This window comes from Mycteria americana, chromosome 9 (genome assembly GCF_035582795.1).
Source record: "Mycteria americana isolate JAX WOST 10 ecotype Jacksonville Zoo and Gardens chromosome 9, USCA_MyAme_1.0, whole genome shotgun sequence".
Taxonomy (NCBI): Eukaryota; Metazoa; Chordata; class Aves; order Ciconiiformes; family Ciconiidae; genus Mycteria; species Mycteria americana.
The window spans coordinates 42427639-42445158 of record NC_134373.1 but is presented as its reverse complement, the minus strand read 5'-3'; the positions used below and the strand labels follow the sequence as shown (position 1 = coordinate 42445158).

General features: G+C 36.4%; 1 protein-coding gene across 1 annotated transcript in view; it reads left to right on the top strand.

Annotated features, from left to right (window-relative positions):
• Positions 1-17520, top strand: part of NEB (nebulin) — a 128945-nt gene that overhangs the window by 94474 nt on the left and 16951 nt on the right. The window contains exons 122-140 of the mRNA XM_075511693.1: positions 1538-1642; positions 2302-2406; positions 2534-2638; positions 3227-3331; positions 3441-3551; positions 4039-4149; positions 4624-4725; positions 4851-4949; positions 8838-8948; positions 9094-9198; positions 9992-10096; positions 11421-11525; positions 12380-12490; positions 12957-13067; positions 14568-14681; positions 14827-14931; positions 15383-15487; positions 16104-16208; positions 17030-17122. Of these exons, the coding sequence (XP_075367808.1) occupies positions 1538-1642; positions 2302-2406; positions 2534-2638; positions 3227-3331; positions 3441-3551; positions 4039-4149; positions 4624-4725; positions 4851-4949; positions 8838-8948; positions 9094-9198; positions 9992-10096; positions 11421-11525; positions 12380-12490; positions 12957-13067; positions 14568-14681; positions 14827-14931; positions 15383-15487; positions 16104-16208; positions 17030-17122 (2013 nt within the window). The remainder of the gene's footprint in view (positions 1-1537; positions 1643-2301; positions 2407-2533; positions 2639-3226; positions 3332-3440; positions 3552-4038; positions 4150-4623; positions 4726-4850; positions 4950-8837; positions 8949-9093; positions 9199-9991; positions 10097-11420; positions 11526-12379; positions 12491-12956; positions 13068-14567; positions 14682-14826; positions 14932-15382; positions 15488-16103; positions 16209-17029; positions 17123-17520) is intronic.

Genomic DNA, 17520 nt, shown 5'->3' with positions numbered 1-17520 from the left:
TTATGGGGCAATGGAAGACTAAACAGAAGAGACAGAAAGGAAGATGAAGGGGATAGAATAATATCCTAGGATTTGGGAGTCCTGGTCCTAATTCTTCCTCCTACCCTAGGCTTTCTCTCTGACCTTTGTATTGTTGTTCCTTAGATAGCCATAAATAAAATGAGGATACTAGCACTTCCGTAACTCAGTATAGTACTGTGAGAATAAGTAGCGTGACAGTCATTCAGATGCTACATGGATTATCTATATAATGAGTAAATCTGGGAGGAAAAAATAACCATATTATCCAGATATGTCACGGATGGAGTGAGAGTGCACTTCACTCATAAGAGAGAAGCAAAAATATACTTTATTGATACAGAACAGGGAGTTAACAAAGTTCAGTGCGACAGTGGTTTAACAAGATTCAATGGCAAGGTAGACTTGATTATTTACTGCATAGAGGACACAGGGTCAGACAAAACTGTCAGGGAGACGCTCCCGTTGAGTCATAAGATTCAGAAAAGGACCCCCTTGCTTTCTAAACTCCTTCTCAGAGAGGGGTCTAGGTGCAGCTAGATCCAATCCTAGTCCCAGACTGGTCAACGGTTTATGTCTAAAGGATTATATATGTGCAGTCAATCCTTTATATCACTTAGCTAAAGTTTCGAAGTTTAGCATGCTATTAGTCACTTACTGAGGATCTGTTGTGGCAAGGAATCTCTCAACCTCGAGGAGTAACCTTGAGAGGCGTCCCTGCTCAAGGGAAAATCCTGGCGTGCAGCCCACTGCCGTGCAGGAGAGCTCAAAGGGCTCTTGGGCTGCTCACTATTTATGGGGGTAAGATGATTGACTCATAGTCATATTTGCCTACCAACCACAGATTTTAGTTTCTTCGCTGTGGTTAGGTGGGTGCATTGCACAATAGTCCTTGGCTATTGTGTTGTTATCTGTCTCCCGAATCCACTTTGAGCAGGATGCAGCCATCATGACCAGATGCATCCATTACAACCATCGCTGGTACTTATCACCTGAGCAGGGTTACGGGAGATAAAGGTGGGGCGGCAGGGGAAGCACACCATCACGAGATACTGACGTGGATCATTAAGAGACAAAGATGTTCAAAAGTGATCTGTGAATTGAACTACATTTTTTTGGTTCCAAACTGACTGCTGAATTTGAGATTCTATAAAGGAATTTTCAGAAAGCGTTGAATGTGCCTATCAAAAGATAAGTTTCTTTAAAGCATTTCTGTTAGGTGCAAAAAACTAGAAACAGGCAGAATTACTGTTCATGTGTAGATTTTGTTAAATCTTAGTCTGTGCTTCATGGTGACTTAGACCTGCTACATTTTCCATTTAAAGAGAACTGCTGCTGAAGAGGACCCTTCTTTCAGGCAGATGGTTGATACCAAGTTGTGTTGATATAATTTCTTTTTCTTCTGTTAAGGTTTTATCTTGACAGCAGCAATTTTTAATATTATGTTTTTCATATTTTGATGCTTTTCTTGTTGACGATATTATCTTTGTAAACATTTTTTATGTTTGTTTTTCTTTAGCTGAAATACAAAGAAGTGTATGAGAGGAATAAATCTCACTGCAATGTCATAGCAGATTCAGTTCATATTAAGACTCCAAGGCATGCTTACAAGCTAAACAGCAATGTGAGTTGACTTTTAATAATACTTTAATTTTATTATGGATAGTGTTTGGGACTAGCAATGGAGACCACAATAAATTATTTTCAGTTCCACTGAAATTTTTTGAGCTTGGACATTGCTTCTAGTCCTTATGCTGCTTGAATAAAATATATTTTAATTTATTTCATACTAAAGTGCTCACTCTTGCAAGTTGTCCTTGAGGTCACTTGAGGTCCTTGTATGTCACACATCTACTGTTCTTTTAGTCCCCCTCTGTTTTCCTGACAGAGACATAATTGTCCCAGAAATTCTCTGTGATGATGTTCTTGTAGACAAAGTAAGCACTTCATGGGAAGCTTTCCTGTGTTTTCTATTATTGGTGGCCCAACATCCACTTCAATAGGCAAGGAACTGAAAGCACTCACCTTCTTCAAAGTCATATCTTTTCAGTCATTCATATTCCTTTCCCCACCTAGCAGTGGAAAAACTAGAGTAAATGGAGTCCCACTGGGTTGTACATGATTCAGAGGAAAGCCCTAGTCTGATGTAGATGCACGTTCTTACCTCTTCTCTCTTTAATTGGTACAGACTGAAAGAGAATTTGCATCTGTATGCATGTCATGTGTGAAGTACACAACTTCCAGTTAACTTCTTTTTTGTTGTTGTTGTTTCACTATAAACAGCTGGATTATAAGAAGAAATATGAAGCAGCCAAGGCTCATTGGCACTGGATTGCTGATAGGCCTGACTTTGTTCAAGCAGCCAAGTCGTCTCTGCAACAGAGTGATGTAAGAAAATCAGAACAAACTGAATACTCCCTTTCCCCACAACTCTCATGTTCAGAATAAAAAAAAAAAAACCAAACCTGTAGAAGATTTGAAACTCTCTTTTATTTTTTATTTTTTCTTCCTGCAGTATGAATACAAACTGGACCGGGAATTCCTAAAGGGATGCAAACTCTCTGTCACAGATGATAAAAACACAGTATTGGCCTTAAATAATGCCATCTTGGCAAGTGATGTAAGTACTTGGACACTGACTTTTTTGTTCTACTACAACTTTATTTACTACATAAACTGTTTTATTGGAAATACAATTGGATTAAGAATGAAGCTTTGAAAAGTTGTTCTCAGTCTCACTTCATTATTTGATTTGACTTGTTTATTTCATTAACAAATTGGCAAAATCTGAATAAATTTGGTCTTGTAAATGTCACTGGCGTGGTTCATGGATTAAATAAATATTCAAAGTTAATATAGCCTGAACACCCTAGACCTTTGGTATATTTCTGCATTCCTGTTATTGAAATGAAAGTATTATCTGGAGAAAACAACAAAAAAAGCTGCAGGTACAACTTGTGCATAGCACAAAGTATCTTTAATAATTACTAACAATATATTAATATTCAATATTCCATATATTAATAAAATTCCAAGTGAGAGCTATAGGAATATATAGACTGGAATGAATTTATCTTGGAAAACATCTAAATATAGGATTTTCTACAAAATTTGCACTAACAAGCAGGCACAACTATAGTAATTTCTTTTAAAATTGCCACAAGACAAGATACACATTGCTTAAAATGGTATCTTTTCTTCCTGCTAGATAAAATACAAAGAGAAGCACAACAAAGCTCGAGGAACGTACCATGTTGTTCCAGATACACCTCAGATCCTCCTGGCTAAGAATGTCAGCTCTCTTGTATCTGAGGTAAAACATCGGAGAGTTATTTGTTCGTTTTAAGTACATCCTTTTACTATGGGGGGAGGGGCGGGGCTTGCATTGCTGTTTTTTACCTATTTTTATTCTGTGCTTTCAGAACAAATACAAAGAACATAGCAAGAAGCAGCTTCCGCATGGGTCTTATACAACCCTGCCAGAGACACGAGACACTGCTCATGTGAAAGAGGTGACCAAGAATGTCAGTGAGGTAAGTAACTAGTGTGATAACAATTTATGGTGAGATTATTACCTGCTGCCTATAATTGATTAGAGTGTTGCAAATTTTAGTATACATGCAACACATTTAAAGTCTCATTGTAAAATGCCCAGGGAGTCAGAAAAGATTAATTCCTACCAGAATGAGACTTTAACAAAGAGCTGAACACATTTTATTGGGAATCTGTTGAAATACTCTGGAAAAATGTGACGGGCTGGAGTGCTAATGGGTGCCCTTAATTCAGATTTTATTTTTCATAGAACACAGTTTAAACACAAATCATTATCTCCAAATAGCAAGCTTTTGTAATCTAAAGTGCAAATTATGGCAAACAAGCTGGGGACCATACATTTTGAGACTGAGGAGACTGCATTTTATCTGTCTTAACAGTTTCAGCGAGTTTATTTCCAAGTTTCAGTAGCATTTACCTCCATGTGAAATTAAAAAAATCACACATGGCTCTTCTTGCTCTTAACAGACAAACTATAAGAAGAAGTTTGTGAAGGAGAAAGGCAGGTCTAATTATTCTGTCATGCTGGAGCCTCCCGAAGTGAAACATGCTATGGAAGTTGCTAAAAAACAGAGTACGGTAAGTTTGTCTTGTCTTTTCATGAATTAAGTAGCTTGTGTAAGCAAATTCAATCAAAGTCAGCTGGCAAAAACAAATGTTCTCATACTTCTGGATTTCCTCCCAGCCTCCATGTTCAGGTGTAATTCTGAAAGGTAAAGGTGCAAATATTTACAAACGTAAAATTGCGCTGAAATAAAGGATTTCTCTGAAAATCATATTTCTACTTAATCACGTGGTAGGATTTAAAGTAATCAGTGCAAATCACATCTAATAATTTTTTTCATTCCTTCAAATACAGACAGAATTGCACATGCTTATTTCTGCATTTGTAGACAACTTGCAAAAACAGATTCCCAAATCCATTCCTTGTGAAATTATTTAAAAAAAAACCCCCACGCACTTTCTCAGCAACACTGCTGTGTCCTTATTAGGTATATTCCTCATGAACAAACCTCAGTAATTTTCTTTCCTCTCTCTATCTTCACGGATTAGATTGAATACAAGAAAGATGCCAAGTCAAAGCTCCACTATACACCTATAGCAGATCGACCAGATATTAAGAAAGCAACTCAGGCTGCCAAGTTAATTAGTGATGTAAGTGTTTTTTAAGTCTTCTGTATGATTCTTTAGCAGTAATTTTACTATTAAAAACAGTGTCAGTAAAATAATTAAAAAGGAATGTCATCACTACTAAACTACACTTTTTTTTTCTTTGGTAGATTGAATATAAAAAGCGTGGAGAAGCTGGCATTGGCGTAACTATGCTGGGACGTCCAGATATTGAACTGGCAAAGGAGGTGTCCAAGCTGACTAGCCAGGTAAGAATAAAAAGTTGGTGAAACTTTGAAGCAATGGGAGAAATGACACATGATATTAACTTATGGAGTAATACTAATATTATAACTGAAATTATTTCTAGATTAGGGGATAAGGGAATACTTTAAAGGGAACATGTTAAAGTAAAAATTAAATCCCAATGCAAGGTATTTATTTGTTAAACTTTTCTACTGACTTACTAAATGTCAGTAATGGAAGTGTAGAATCTCCTTAAAATGATGCCATGACAAGATCTTCTAAACACGAAGGCTGAAGTGTTAGCCATGTTCTCTTTTTTTAGCTTTTCTGGGTCTTGGCTTTAAAAGAAGCAGCCTTTTACCTAACTCTTATTATCCCTCCTTTCTGAGATGGTCGTTTAGTTTCTTTCAGCCACTTTCTTTCTACTTTGTGCCTTTAAAAGAATCTTCTGTTTTGAAGTTAATATGTTATATTAATAGAAGCTTGCTTACTTTTATACAATGGTCATGTGCTCCAATCAGTCTGAAGCACATGCTTGCTATTTTCTGTGACAATTTTTTCCGCCAGGACCTCAGTTCGACTTGGTTCTTTCTCACCACTTCATGCTTTAATCCTGTAATTGTTTGCATTTCTGATCTTGCTTTCTTGCTACGCATTATAGGCAGAATACCTCAAACGACATATGAGAGGGCATGGAGCTGCATCTTATGATACCCCATGGATGAGAACCTTTAAGAAAGCTAATATGCTAAGTAGTCATGTAAGATAATTTTAAGTGACACATCTGGGAATGCCATTTTTATGCATCTGTCTCTTGCTTGCATATTATCTTACAATTCCAAGCTGTTAAAGGGTTTATGATGCACCAGTTGCACTGGATCTTTTTGTGTCTAAGGTGTTGAATGTAGCAAAACTTGTGAGACTGCTCAGTTAGATGTGACCTTCTTTTTTTCCTCTGGAAAGACAGTGCATGGGAATTCTGTGGGTGGGGAATTTGTCTGTTTCAGAAACACCATATGAAGCTTGAAACGTTATTATGCCCTTCATAATAGTTTTGGAACTTCCAGTGTTTTTAATGGAAGTTTCCAATACACTCATGCAATGTGAAAACTCACCTTTTTCACCCAAAAAAACCCTGAAAAACAGACAAAGAAGCTTGAGCTGGTTTTCCTGAAACTGTGCAAAAAATGGAAATACGTGTGTATGACAAACCCGAACAATGGTGCTGGTAATTTTCAGTGAACAGTCATACCATATGCATAACATTCACACTAGAACTTAATTTTAACTATTCAAACTTCAAACTTCTATTTAAACTGCCTTTAAACTATTCTGTTTATGTTGTGCTGGAATGGCATAACGGAAGCATGGCGTATGACTGAATCAGCCCCAGAGCCTCTGAGAAGTGTAACCCTGTAGTGATTTGAGGGCACATAGTTTCTTATATTTCTTGCCATCTCAAAACCTTTGGAAAATAGAAACCTTTGGCTATATAGCAGTTTTTGAAGTGGCAGCAGACAGATGTGTGCCATTTCAGTTTTGCACATGTATTTCCAAATGAACAAAAGGGGGATTATGGTTTTTCCATGTCTAGCCGTGACTGCTGCACGTAACTGTCGCATGTTTGAATGTGTTTGTCAAGAGTCACTGTGTTTGTCAGGAAAAACAAGAATCTTTTCAATAGAACCGAGGATTCTTAAACTGAACAATTCAACTACAAGAAAAAGAAGAAATTATGTTTATTGCCATACAGTGATGAGATCCTCCTTTTCCATCTTTTGCTCCAGTGCTACCCAGTTCTCCTCCTAGTCTTATAAACATGCTTTGATGAGATTATTTTGGTCCTGAAAGAAAATTAGCTATTGTAGAGGCAGTAAGGGAGCAAAGAATAATTGGCATAATCTTTAACTTTTTTTTGTTCTCATCGACATTTGTTCTCATAAACTTCTTTGTAAAGCACGATGTCCAGTTTGTTTATCCACTTGCCTTTTTTTAGTTGGATTTCATCTGCCTGTCTGGCATGCTTGCTTTTAATTTTGCATAGATCTTCCAGTAACATTTCTTCTGGGCTTAAAAAAAGTGAACTCTTTGGCATGATGGTCTGATCTGGATCATATGTTGCATAGCTTGAAAAACTTAACAGATTCTAGTATACTTCTGCTTGATTTTAATTTTTGTGAGGTCAGAATGAATACTGATTCCTTTATGTCAAAAATGTTAATATTCTTTGGTTTTTTACAGCAACTATCTAATTTGTGAATTTGCGTGTTTCACTGTGTGTTTTATCTGAGTGTTGACATATTTTGCAAAACAAAAGAGCAACAGTGATATCCAGCATGAACCATATGGTGCTGTATGGACAAGAATATGACAATTAATTCAAAGTGTAAAATGTGATTGTGGAATGTGTTTTAATTCTGCATCCAATTGTCTTTCTTTACTAATACAAAATTATCTGTTTACATTTCTGTAACTGTCATAAAAAAACCTCTAGCATGAGTCAGCTGTTCCTTAACTTAGTTACCAGTTGTTCAGTATTTTATTTCTTTCATTTCAATTTTCACATAACTATTGCTTGGGAGATCAGTTTTTTTTCTGAAGAACCATTAATCCTTTTTCCTCATCAGCCACAGTCTTATATTTTCTGCATGCTTTCTATAAGTATTATCTTGGTCCTGAACAAGATCAAATTCTTTTAGAAAGACTGATGATGGTTGTTCAATTCTTGTTCTTTAGACCAGGGATGGGGGTTGCTGGCTTATTTAGTACAAAGTGTCTCCAAGGAATTGTGGATTGGTAAACAGAAAGAAATGTTGCCTCACTTGTTTCCAGACCAGGCAGAATACTACTACAGGAAGACATGACAAATCCTCAGAATTTTTCTACTGATGGTTACTCTAATGGTGATGAGCATGCATACTAACTATGGGATCCATTTAGATAAGACAGAACTTAATCTTTAATACTTCAAGTTTTTCTTGCACTCTTCAGTAACTCTTCTGAAACAATTTTATGCACCTCTGATAGCAAAAAAAGTAATAAACCCAAAATATTCCTAATGGAACCATCCCTTTTGTAGGTTTACAAGAAATAGTGAGGAATTAGCCTTTAGCTGCACCTGCAGCAGTGGGATGGGACAAGTCATGATGGATGAAGGACTTGCCCTCATTTAAGTCATTAGCAAACTCTCATTCCTATCAACATTTCTGTACTTTCAGCCTGGGTCTGCTGGAAAATTATGGCTTACATCGCTATGGTTTACCTTGCTGACGCTAATGTGGTTTGGAAGTGTTACTAAGCCTAGATTGCCTAATGTAATTCCTAGTAATTAATTGTATCACTATTCCGTTTGTGATCATTAACATCCTTCTTCATCTCTGATTTATACAGAACACAATATGTGTATAACAGTATATAGAAAGGTATTTGATATATTGCCATCTTCAGTGCTCATATGTCTTGAGGTAGCTTTTAAAGCTCATATTTCTCCAAGAAGTACATAAAAAATTCTTTTAAATACTCTTTATACCTGCTTCAGTTTTTGTCTCTTTGTGAAATAGGGTATCTTTTATCTATGCACAGTTCCCATCAAGTGAAAAATTCTTCATCTCTGAGGACCAGAATTTAGCTGTATTTTGACAACATACTTCTCTTGTTGTTTTTACAATGAGGACATGTAACCTGTGCACTGAAAGAAAAATTGCAAGTGGTATTTTGTGAATACAGATGTAGATTTTCTTTCTATGTCAGGTCATCTTTAAAATAGCCTTTACTCCAGTGGACGCCTTCAAGTTACCACATTTTCATTCTTCTGCTTACCATCAGCGCTGAAGTAGGGTCTCTTTGCCTTCTGTAGCCAAACAAGTGAGTACTCAAGAACAGTTGTAATACCTGGTTGTTTTTTAATTTAGGTGAAATACAAGGAGAATTTTTCCAAAGAGATGGGTAAAAAGCCAAAGTATGATTTAAAGGAGGCTAAAATCTACAAGACCATGAAAGATGCTCACAACATGGCTAGTGAGGTATGTGTACTTATGCTTTTCCTTTAGGGAAATTAAAAGTTTCAAATTTCGTTAACAAAGACCTTCATGTTATTAATACATTCAACATCACAGGTTTTATTAGCAGTCTCCTTTTCTGATGTTGTTTGTCCTTTCTTACCTGCAGGTGAAATACAAGGCAGATTTAAAGAAACTTCATAAGCCTGTCACAGACATGTCTGAATCGCTGATCATGAACCACGTCCTGAGTACAAGCCAGCTCGCCAGTGCTGTAAGCTCATTAATTAATCCCAGATCCATTTGATTTTTCCATTACTATTGATTCCATTCTGAATTGATCTCTGCTAACTATTTCTGTAACAATTACTCCCTCTGTTATTGTTCATGGAACATCACCTGGTAGTGATCTCTTCCTCTACTTTCTAATGATTATTTCCTAGTTAACTAGCAACTTTGCCACATTTGTCCCCTGGGAAGTGAAATCTTTATTAGCTATAGAACTGCTAATATTTTAAATCCTCTAATAATTTTTAGTGGATTGATTCTTTATTACATTTTAACTGATTGCATCACACTAACAAATACTATTTTCTTCTTTTTTAACTTTTTTCTTTACTGCTTACTATATTTAAAATTTTTATTTTTGTCTGGTTTTTTCATTTCATGTTTATGTTTAACACCCCCCTGTTGTAGATGTACAGAATTAAGCCTAACAAAATACTTGATAATTTTACTGAGAAAAGACAAAAGTCATTATTGCCTGGTACAGCCTTTTCATGTATCCACTGTGTTTTCTTTTTTCTTTTTCTTTTTCTTTTTTTTAATCCTGGTTTTGAAAAAATCTTTGTTGCAATCAAAATGGTCAAAAAAAGATAACTGTTCACCCACATCTTTAGAAGTGATATCTGATACTGGGAGTTAAACTTCTTGTTTTCATTTTGCTTTTTGTATTTCTAATTTCTCTGTGATGTTCCATTGAAGTGTGGCTTTGATTGGACCTAAGAAGTAAATTTGCTGAGGGATTTTTTTTTTTATTGAGATGATTTTTGACACCTTCCCTTCAGTACCAGTACAAGAAGCAATATGAGAAGAGTAAGGGTCACTACCATGTGGTGCCAGATAATCTTGAGCAGGTTCATCTAAGGGAGGCATCAGAACTACAGAGCCACGTAAGTTGGTCATGTGTTTCTCATTAACCCCACTCACTGAGTACCAGTCTCCCTCACTGAAGTCATCCTAGTAAATTCTCCAGCATATAACAATCTCCGTGCCTATCTGCTTTATAAACACTGCACACCTGAGTAAACAAGTCAATGAGAAATATGTGCACATTTGCAGGTTTAGAACACATATAAAATATCTATATGATTTCTTCATTCTAGAGTAGATCTCAAAGTTACTTATGTCTGGTTTATGTGGATCTTTTTACACACTCTAATACATTTATCAGAGTGATTTCATCTCTAGAAAAAAGGACCCGGTAATCAGAAACTGGAAATTGAAAGAAATAGGGTTGTCGCTGACAGTATATTTTCAACTGCTTTATCCATTCTAGCCTCAAGCGATACAAAGGAGAGCTCTGCCATTCTTTTTCTGCATCCAAAATTGCTTTAACCAAAACAATACCTACTCCTGCTATTAAATGTGTCTGACACTTTTTCCCTCTGGAATACAGCAAATGGTGACTCATTCCAGAGAACTTCATACTCTGATTTGGTCTCTAATCCTCTCTATTCCAGGTTCTATTCCAGGTATTTATTGACTGTAAAGCAAGAGAAAAATTACTGCTAGAACACAAAGGGCCATAGTTATTGTTGTGCTGCATGGCATGGAAGAGCAAAAATATTACATAGCAAAGGACTATAAGAAAATGGTTGTTAATCAGTTTGTAGTTAAAGTTTAAGTCACTACTTGCTGCTCCAGTTTGAGATCAGGATCTGTCTCAGCCAAAGACATAGCATTACCTCATGCAGCAGTCTGAAAACTGATGCCCTAAAGGCTGGATACTATAACCTGAAGCAAGAATATCTTCATCCTTGAGGACATTTTACTTCCTGGACGCTCATGCACAGAATTAGTTAGCAGGTCACTAAACTGCATCATTTCAAGCCCTGCCGCTAACAGTCCAGCAATCCATTAACATGTAACTGGCTGAACTCAGCCAGGGTCATGAGCAGTCTGAGTGCCTTCAAGTTAGATTTTGACAGCTACCTGTCTTCCTTCTTGTGATCAGTAAGTTCTTGAAATCTGAGCTGATACTGCTTACTCCCTGCAAGAGGAAATAAATCAGTAGAATTTTAGGCCACATGCATTTTGCTGCAAGCCTGACCTTTGATTTTACATTTTATGGTCAATAATATGGATTTCAGGAAGGTAAACAGTATTAGACATTCATTTTTTGCCACAGATCGGTTGACCAAAGTAGGCACATACTAGTCCATGAATTGGTTCTTTGATTATTTAGGAGGGTAACTTTTTTTCTTTTCTTCTCAGGTGAAATACAGAGAAAAGTATGAGAAGGAAAAAGGAAAACCTATGTTGGACTTTGAAACTCCAACATACCTTACTGCAAAGGAATCTCAGCTCATGCAGAGCGAGGTACGGTTAAAACGAATTCTGATAGACTAAAAAACTTTAAAATTTATTTGTTATAGTTAAACTTTCACAGTGATTTAGGCAGGCAATTATACTTGCATCTTGTGCATGCTGATAGACTGAAAAGTTACAGCTATGTCACATTTCTTTATATAGGTTATGAAATACTACATTTAAAATTCATGAAGCTTTCCTGTGTCACGATGAAGTGTGTATGATCTGTAATTTTTCATCAGGAAGCTATCAGTAAATGAAGCTTAAGCAGGTCTTCGAGTCTTTAGAAGAAATGTAGTGTGAAATACATTTCACTTAAACTTTTGCAACATAAGTATAGTCTGTGGGTCGGTTATCATAGTCCACAGAAAGTACCTGGTTATTCTTTTCACCTTAGAACTCTGTTTTTGAAAAACCCATTTATTTCCTGTCTGTCTCTACTGTCATAGTGTTCTTCGCTGACCTGTCGTTCTATTTCCTCAAGCAGTTCTTTTCTGTTTGTTTCAAGTATAATCTTGTTCTGTCACAGATGAAGGCTTATACATGCTGAAAAACAGTTGTATAAGGCCATTATTCAGTATGTTTGAGTGACTCCATTGAATGTTTTCTCTGCATATACAAATAAGGGGGGGGGGGGGGGGGCAGGGTCAGGTCATGTTTCCATTGAAAGTAATGAGCTGTTCATGGGCTTTAGTAGAAACAGGATTTATTCCTTTAGGTGCCCACGGCATTGACTGTAGCAGATTGTCATTATGACATTAATACCAAACCACTGCTCCATCCTCCCAGTAGTTTTTCACGTAATTAAAAATAATGTAATAAATATTTGCTATTTTGCTTTTTTTTCTTCTTACTTTCATTAGAAAGAATATAAGAAGGACTTTGAAGAGTCCATTAAGGGCAGAAACCTTACTGGCTTGGAGATTACACCATCCTTATTACATGTCAAATATGCAACCAAAATAGCAAGCGAGGTAGCAGTTATTCTGTGCTTATTTTCTCTGTCAAGTTAAATAATTCCACTAAGTATTCTCAGCAGCATTTCTTATTCACCGCTTTGTTTTTCCTAACCATTCACATTAAGCATGTTTACCTATATTTTGTGTTGTGATCTAATTTGTTGTGGACATTTATTTCATTGTTTGTTAACTATATTCATATTTACTGTGTCCCTTTCTGACGTTCATCAGCTTGTCTGTTCCATAGTAGGGTGTATATGTGTGTGCCTTTGCAATTTATCTTGAACAATAATTACTAGACTCTATTCTGTTGCAGTAGTTCTTATATAACCCTATACAATATTCTTTGTTGTTTTAAAAATTCTTTTTGGAGCTTTTGGAATTTTTTTCTTTTTTCTTTTTTTAATTTTTGCAACAAAGTCGCAGAGTGTAGAACTCTCTTTAGTCTGGCTTTGCAGTTTTTGTTTTCTTTCTTCTGCAGAAAGAGTACAGGAAGGATCTGGAGGAAAGTGTCAAAGGTAAAGGACTAACAGCTTTAGAGGAGACTCCAGACATGTTAAGAGCAAAGAATGCAACTCAAATCCTGAACGAGGTATGTCAAAAGCTATTTGGAAAATACCTGAATGGATGTAACAGCTTCCAACTGACAAATGCTTATGGCTGTATAACACTAGCATGAACTTTGTCATTTCCTAGAAACTCTTGAGTAGAGAGAAAAAAAGAATGCGTATGGGTGACTAAGGGTAAAACTCGGAGCCTGAACTTTTAAGTGAGCTCTTTTCTGGCTTTGCAGTTACTGTCAGGAATATAGGTGGGAAACAGGTGCTGTGATCAATAGTCAGATCAGTCAAGGGATAGACTAAACCAGCATTGCGATGCAGCAAAGCTAAGCATAGGCATCAGAGGTGTCAGTTCTGTAAACTAGGCATCTTGGGTCAGGAGCAGTTACCAAGGATTAAGAACTAAGGACCAAGGGACTGCAATGAGGGAACCAGACTGGCATACTTCTGCTTTGGGAGGTGGGCTGTGCAGCAAAGAGCTCTTTTTGAATGCTTTATGCTTGATGGGTGAGTCAGAAACACCAGCCTTGCTCATGAACAGTTCCCCCTGCTCAGGACTGATGCCCAGTTGGCAGCTGCAGGACTGATGGCCGAGGCAGTCTTCCCCACTTTGACAGAGAGAGGTGGCCAGCAGACAGTCAGGATGCAAACCTTTATTTACATGGTGGACCTATGTAATGTAATATTACATTAGGCAGACCTAATGTAAATATTTCATAGTGATTGTTTTCATAGGATAAGATTAGCTCATATTTTAAGAGCCTTAACATCATCAGGCTGAAAGCTGAAAAAAGTATCTTTTTAGTGTTACTTATGATTTTGCTTCCTAAAAAAATACTCTTAAGATAAGCATCCTTACTGACAACAGCATTTTGTACTTAGCAATGCAGAGTTTTTGAGTTATTCAAAGAGCCTATATTTTATTACCAGAATATTACAGACATATTCAGCTAAGTTCAGCAGAGTTGGCACAGAGAGATATGAATTATACCAATCTATACAAAATAATCTTTTAGACTTTAGTGGAAGATCTCTTTGGGAAGAGTGGCTGCTGCAGCACTGAGTTTTTAGGGAGGGTGTTGATTCCAAAGGGCCCAAAATGTCACAGAGAATCCTGACACCTTGCATTTTTTGGACATGCTCAGTGTGAAACGTCTGTGACCACTCTTCACTACCACATGTGTTTCATATAACTGCTCGCTCTCTGTTGCTTCTCTTCTGTACAAGTTACTGTTTTGCAACGATCACTGATCGCCTAAAGGAACTTACACTTTGAGATTACTGGTGTGAGAAGGAAGAGTGGCCTTAATACAGCTGGCCTCTAGCGTGCTCCATTTACTGCTGGAGAAGGGCTTTTTGTTCTCAAGATTTAAGTCATAAAGTACACACTTTAATGACATCATTTGTGTGTTTAATTGTGAGTTTATATTAGTAGTATTTCTATTTTGTGGTGTGGTCATGAAACTATCTGAAGTTGCTAAAGGTATTGCATTCACATTGACAAAGTATCTATTTGCTGTCTTCATCTGCAGAAAGAGTACAAAAAAGCCTTGGAATTAGAAATCAGAGGAAAAGGTCTGACAGAACTGGCTTTGGAGACACCTGATTTTGTGAGAGCAAAGAATGCCACTGACATTGCCAGCCAGGTCTGTGTGAATACCTCATGTATCACATCTGATATCTTCTTTAAAGGAAAATTTATTACCATTTTTAAGTTTTTTCTGATTAAACCAAATGAAATTTGTTGTCAAGATATGATTAAGGCACCTAAATGTGAGCTTTCCCCAACAGATCAAATACAAACAATTGGCAGAAATGGAGAAAGCCAACTACACCAGTGTTGTCGATACTCCAGACATTATTCATGCCCAGCAGGTCAAGAACCTTTCGAGCCAGGTATCTTGAGTGAAGCAATTTAATCGTTGTTCATGTGGGAACCTCGAGTGGATACTAATTTGGAGCACCTAAATAACGACCTGTCACAACATTCAGGAGATAAACCAGAAAAACAAATTTCTCTAGAGCTGTGATGTGGCATCTCTTACTCTGAAATTCCATTTCAATATTGAAATTAATTTATTTTAATACTGTATAAAATGAAACAATAACTTCTATTGCTTTTGCAATACCAAAGCTAATTTTGTTCTAAGTAGATTCAGCTTAATTTTCCTACTCCGTAACAACCTAATGTTTAAAATAAATCTTACACAGAGGCATAATCTGAATTTATATCACACACAGAAGTACTCACATTTCCATAAAGATGGGAAATATGCAACAATAAGTAATGCTGGATTGTTTTTTATTGCTTTTGTATTAATGGAATATATTTTGTATTTTCTATCAGAAAAAGTATAAGGAAGATGCAGAAAGGACCATGCCATACTATGTGCCTGTAGCAGACACGCCAGAAATGCAGAGAGTCCGTGAGAATCAAAAGAACTTTAGCACAGTATGTATATAAATAATAATTACCGTTACTGTCAACTAATAAAAAATGTTCAGGCTTTTTTCGTTTAATAAGGTCCCAATATCCCACTCTAATCCCAGCTAGGCTGCCTTCATATTCAGTTAGAGGGTCCGCTATGTATGCAGCAGCCCAGTTTGCATTACACAGGGAACCAAGATGATTCTGTAACTTTCTTGAAAAAAAAAACTTTCTGCTGCAGTGCTTTGACAATTCCTTTGCAAGTAATAGAGAATTATACTTACAGAAGTTGTCTGTTGTCGCTAGTGGGACTACCTGCAAGACTGTATGGTCAGTAACAGAACGCCACAATCTGACTTGAAATCATTAACTTTCATTGCCGAGACTTAATTGTTTTAGATACAATCTGGCACCTTTCAAGATTTTTCAGTGAATCTAGTTAAGGATGTCCTATTGCTAATTTAAATGAGAATACTTGTAACTGTGGTACATCTTTATATCACTAATGGTGGTGTTAAAATGACCTCCTTATAAGGTGTACTTGAAAATATTTTTTTTCTTGTCTTCAAAGAAAACTCTGTGAGTAAATTTTTATGGCATAGAGTCAACATTTGACATTTTACTTTAACTTTTTCAACAGCTTCAGTATCAGTGGGACCTACAGAACAGTAAAGGAAAAGTTACTGTTGTACAAGACACACCAGAAATGCTGCGTGTGAAAGAAAACCAGAAGAATTTCAGCTCGGTATAGTTATTTTCTGTTTTCAGTTCTCATTCCAAAAAATACAGTTTAATATGGTTCATAAAACATCTATTTTTGGCTCTTACCTTACAGGTACTTATGTTCTTGATCTGCTTTTAAGCATGTGTATAAGAACTTTTTCAAACAAAACTAATTTTATTCTACACAGATTTAGCTGGGGTTTGCTACCCCCTTTTATCTACTGTGTTTTGTGGAGTGCCGTGATTGCACTCTTTCACATATACATAGCTGTGATATAGTTAAACAATCGATCCTGTACTTAAATTGGTATTACTAGCATCCACCTTTCTTTTGTCCTGTTACCATGTAAGTAGGGTATTCTTGTTGTGTTGCAACTGTCTTCTTTCAGTGAAAAGTGAAGCTGCCTGCCTGATTGGTTTCACATTTCATGTGTTACCATGAAGTGCCTAAAGTCTGCTGTATCATTTTGCCACTAGCACCATTAGCATAGTAAGTAAGTGGAAGACGTGTGTAAAACATGGTAAAACAAATTAGAACAAAAGGAACAAATTAGAAAAAATACTAGTCTTCAATCCTAAAATTAGCCTACAAATGTTTTGACATTCTATTTAAAATACTTTACTACAAATATAAATGATCAGCCCCTTTTTTGCACAAATGGCACTCATAGTAGGACAGACTGCAGATAGGCAATAAGGCAGAGACTAGAGATAATCCTCCGAGTTGGCTTTCAGCCTGCACTGTTGTGTAAAATCAGTGTCATGAGCCTGTATTCACTCTCTAGAAGAAATAATGTTGTGTTTTGTATGCTTAACCTTGTTGTCTTCATTCTAAATGTTAAGATTTTATATAAAGAAGATATTGGAACTGGAACTACTATTGAAAAGACACCAGAGATGCAGAGAGTTAAACGAACCCAGGATGCAATTAGCTCGGTACAAAAGAATTGATTTTTAATACTCTACCAGTGCTAATTCAACTTGAAATAATATTTTTTCCCCCTCTTATTTCTTTAAATGTTGCTAACGGTGGCTTGGCAATAATCCAGCTAAGGGTTACTTTCTAAAAGTTTTTGCCTGTTCTTATTGCTTAAACAGTAATCTTTCTAATGATTAACATTCAATTTGTTATTTACAATCCATTTCTAAAACATGAAGCTCTTGCCATTATTTTTAATCTCATCCCAAACACAGTTTATTTAGGACAGAATCAAAGAATCATTTAGGTTGGAAGGGTCCTCTTGAGATCATCTACTCCAACCCCGTTGCTCAAGCAGGATTGGCTAGAGCGGGTTGCCTAGGACCGTGTCCAGTCCAGCTTTGAATATCTCGAA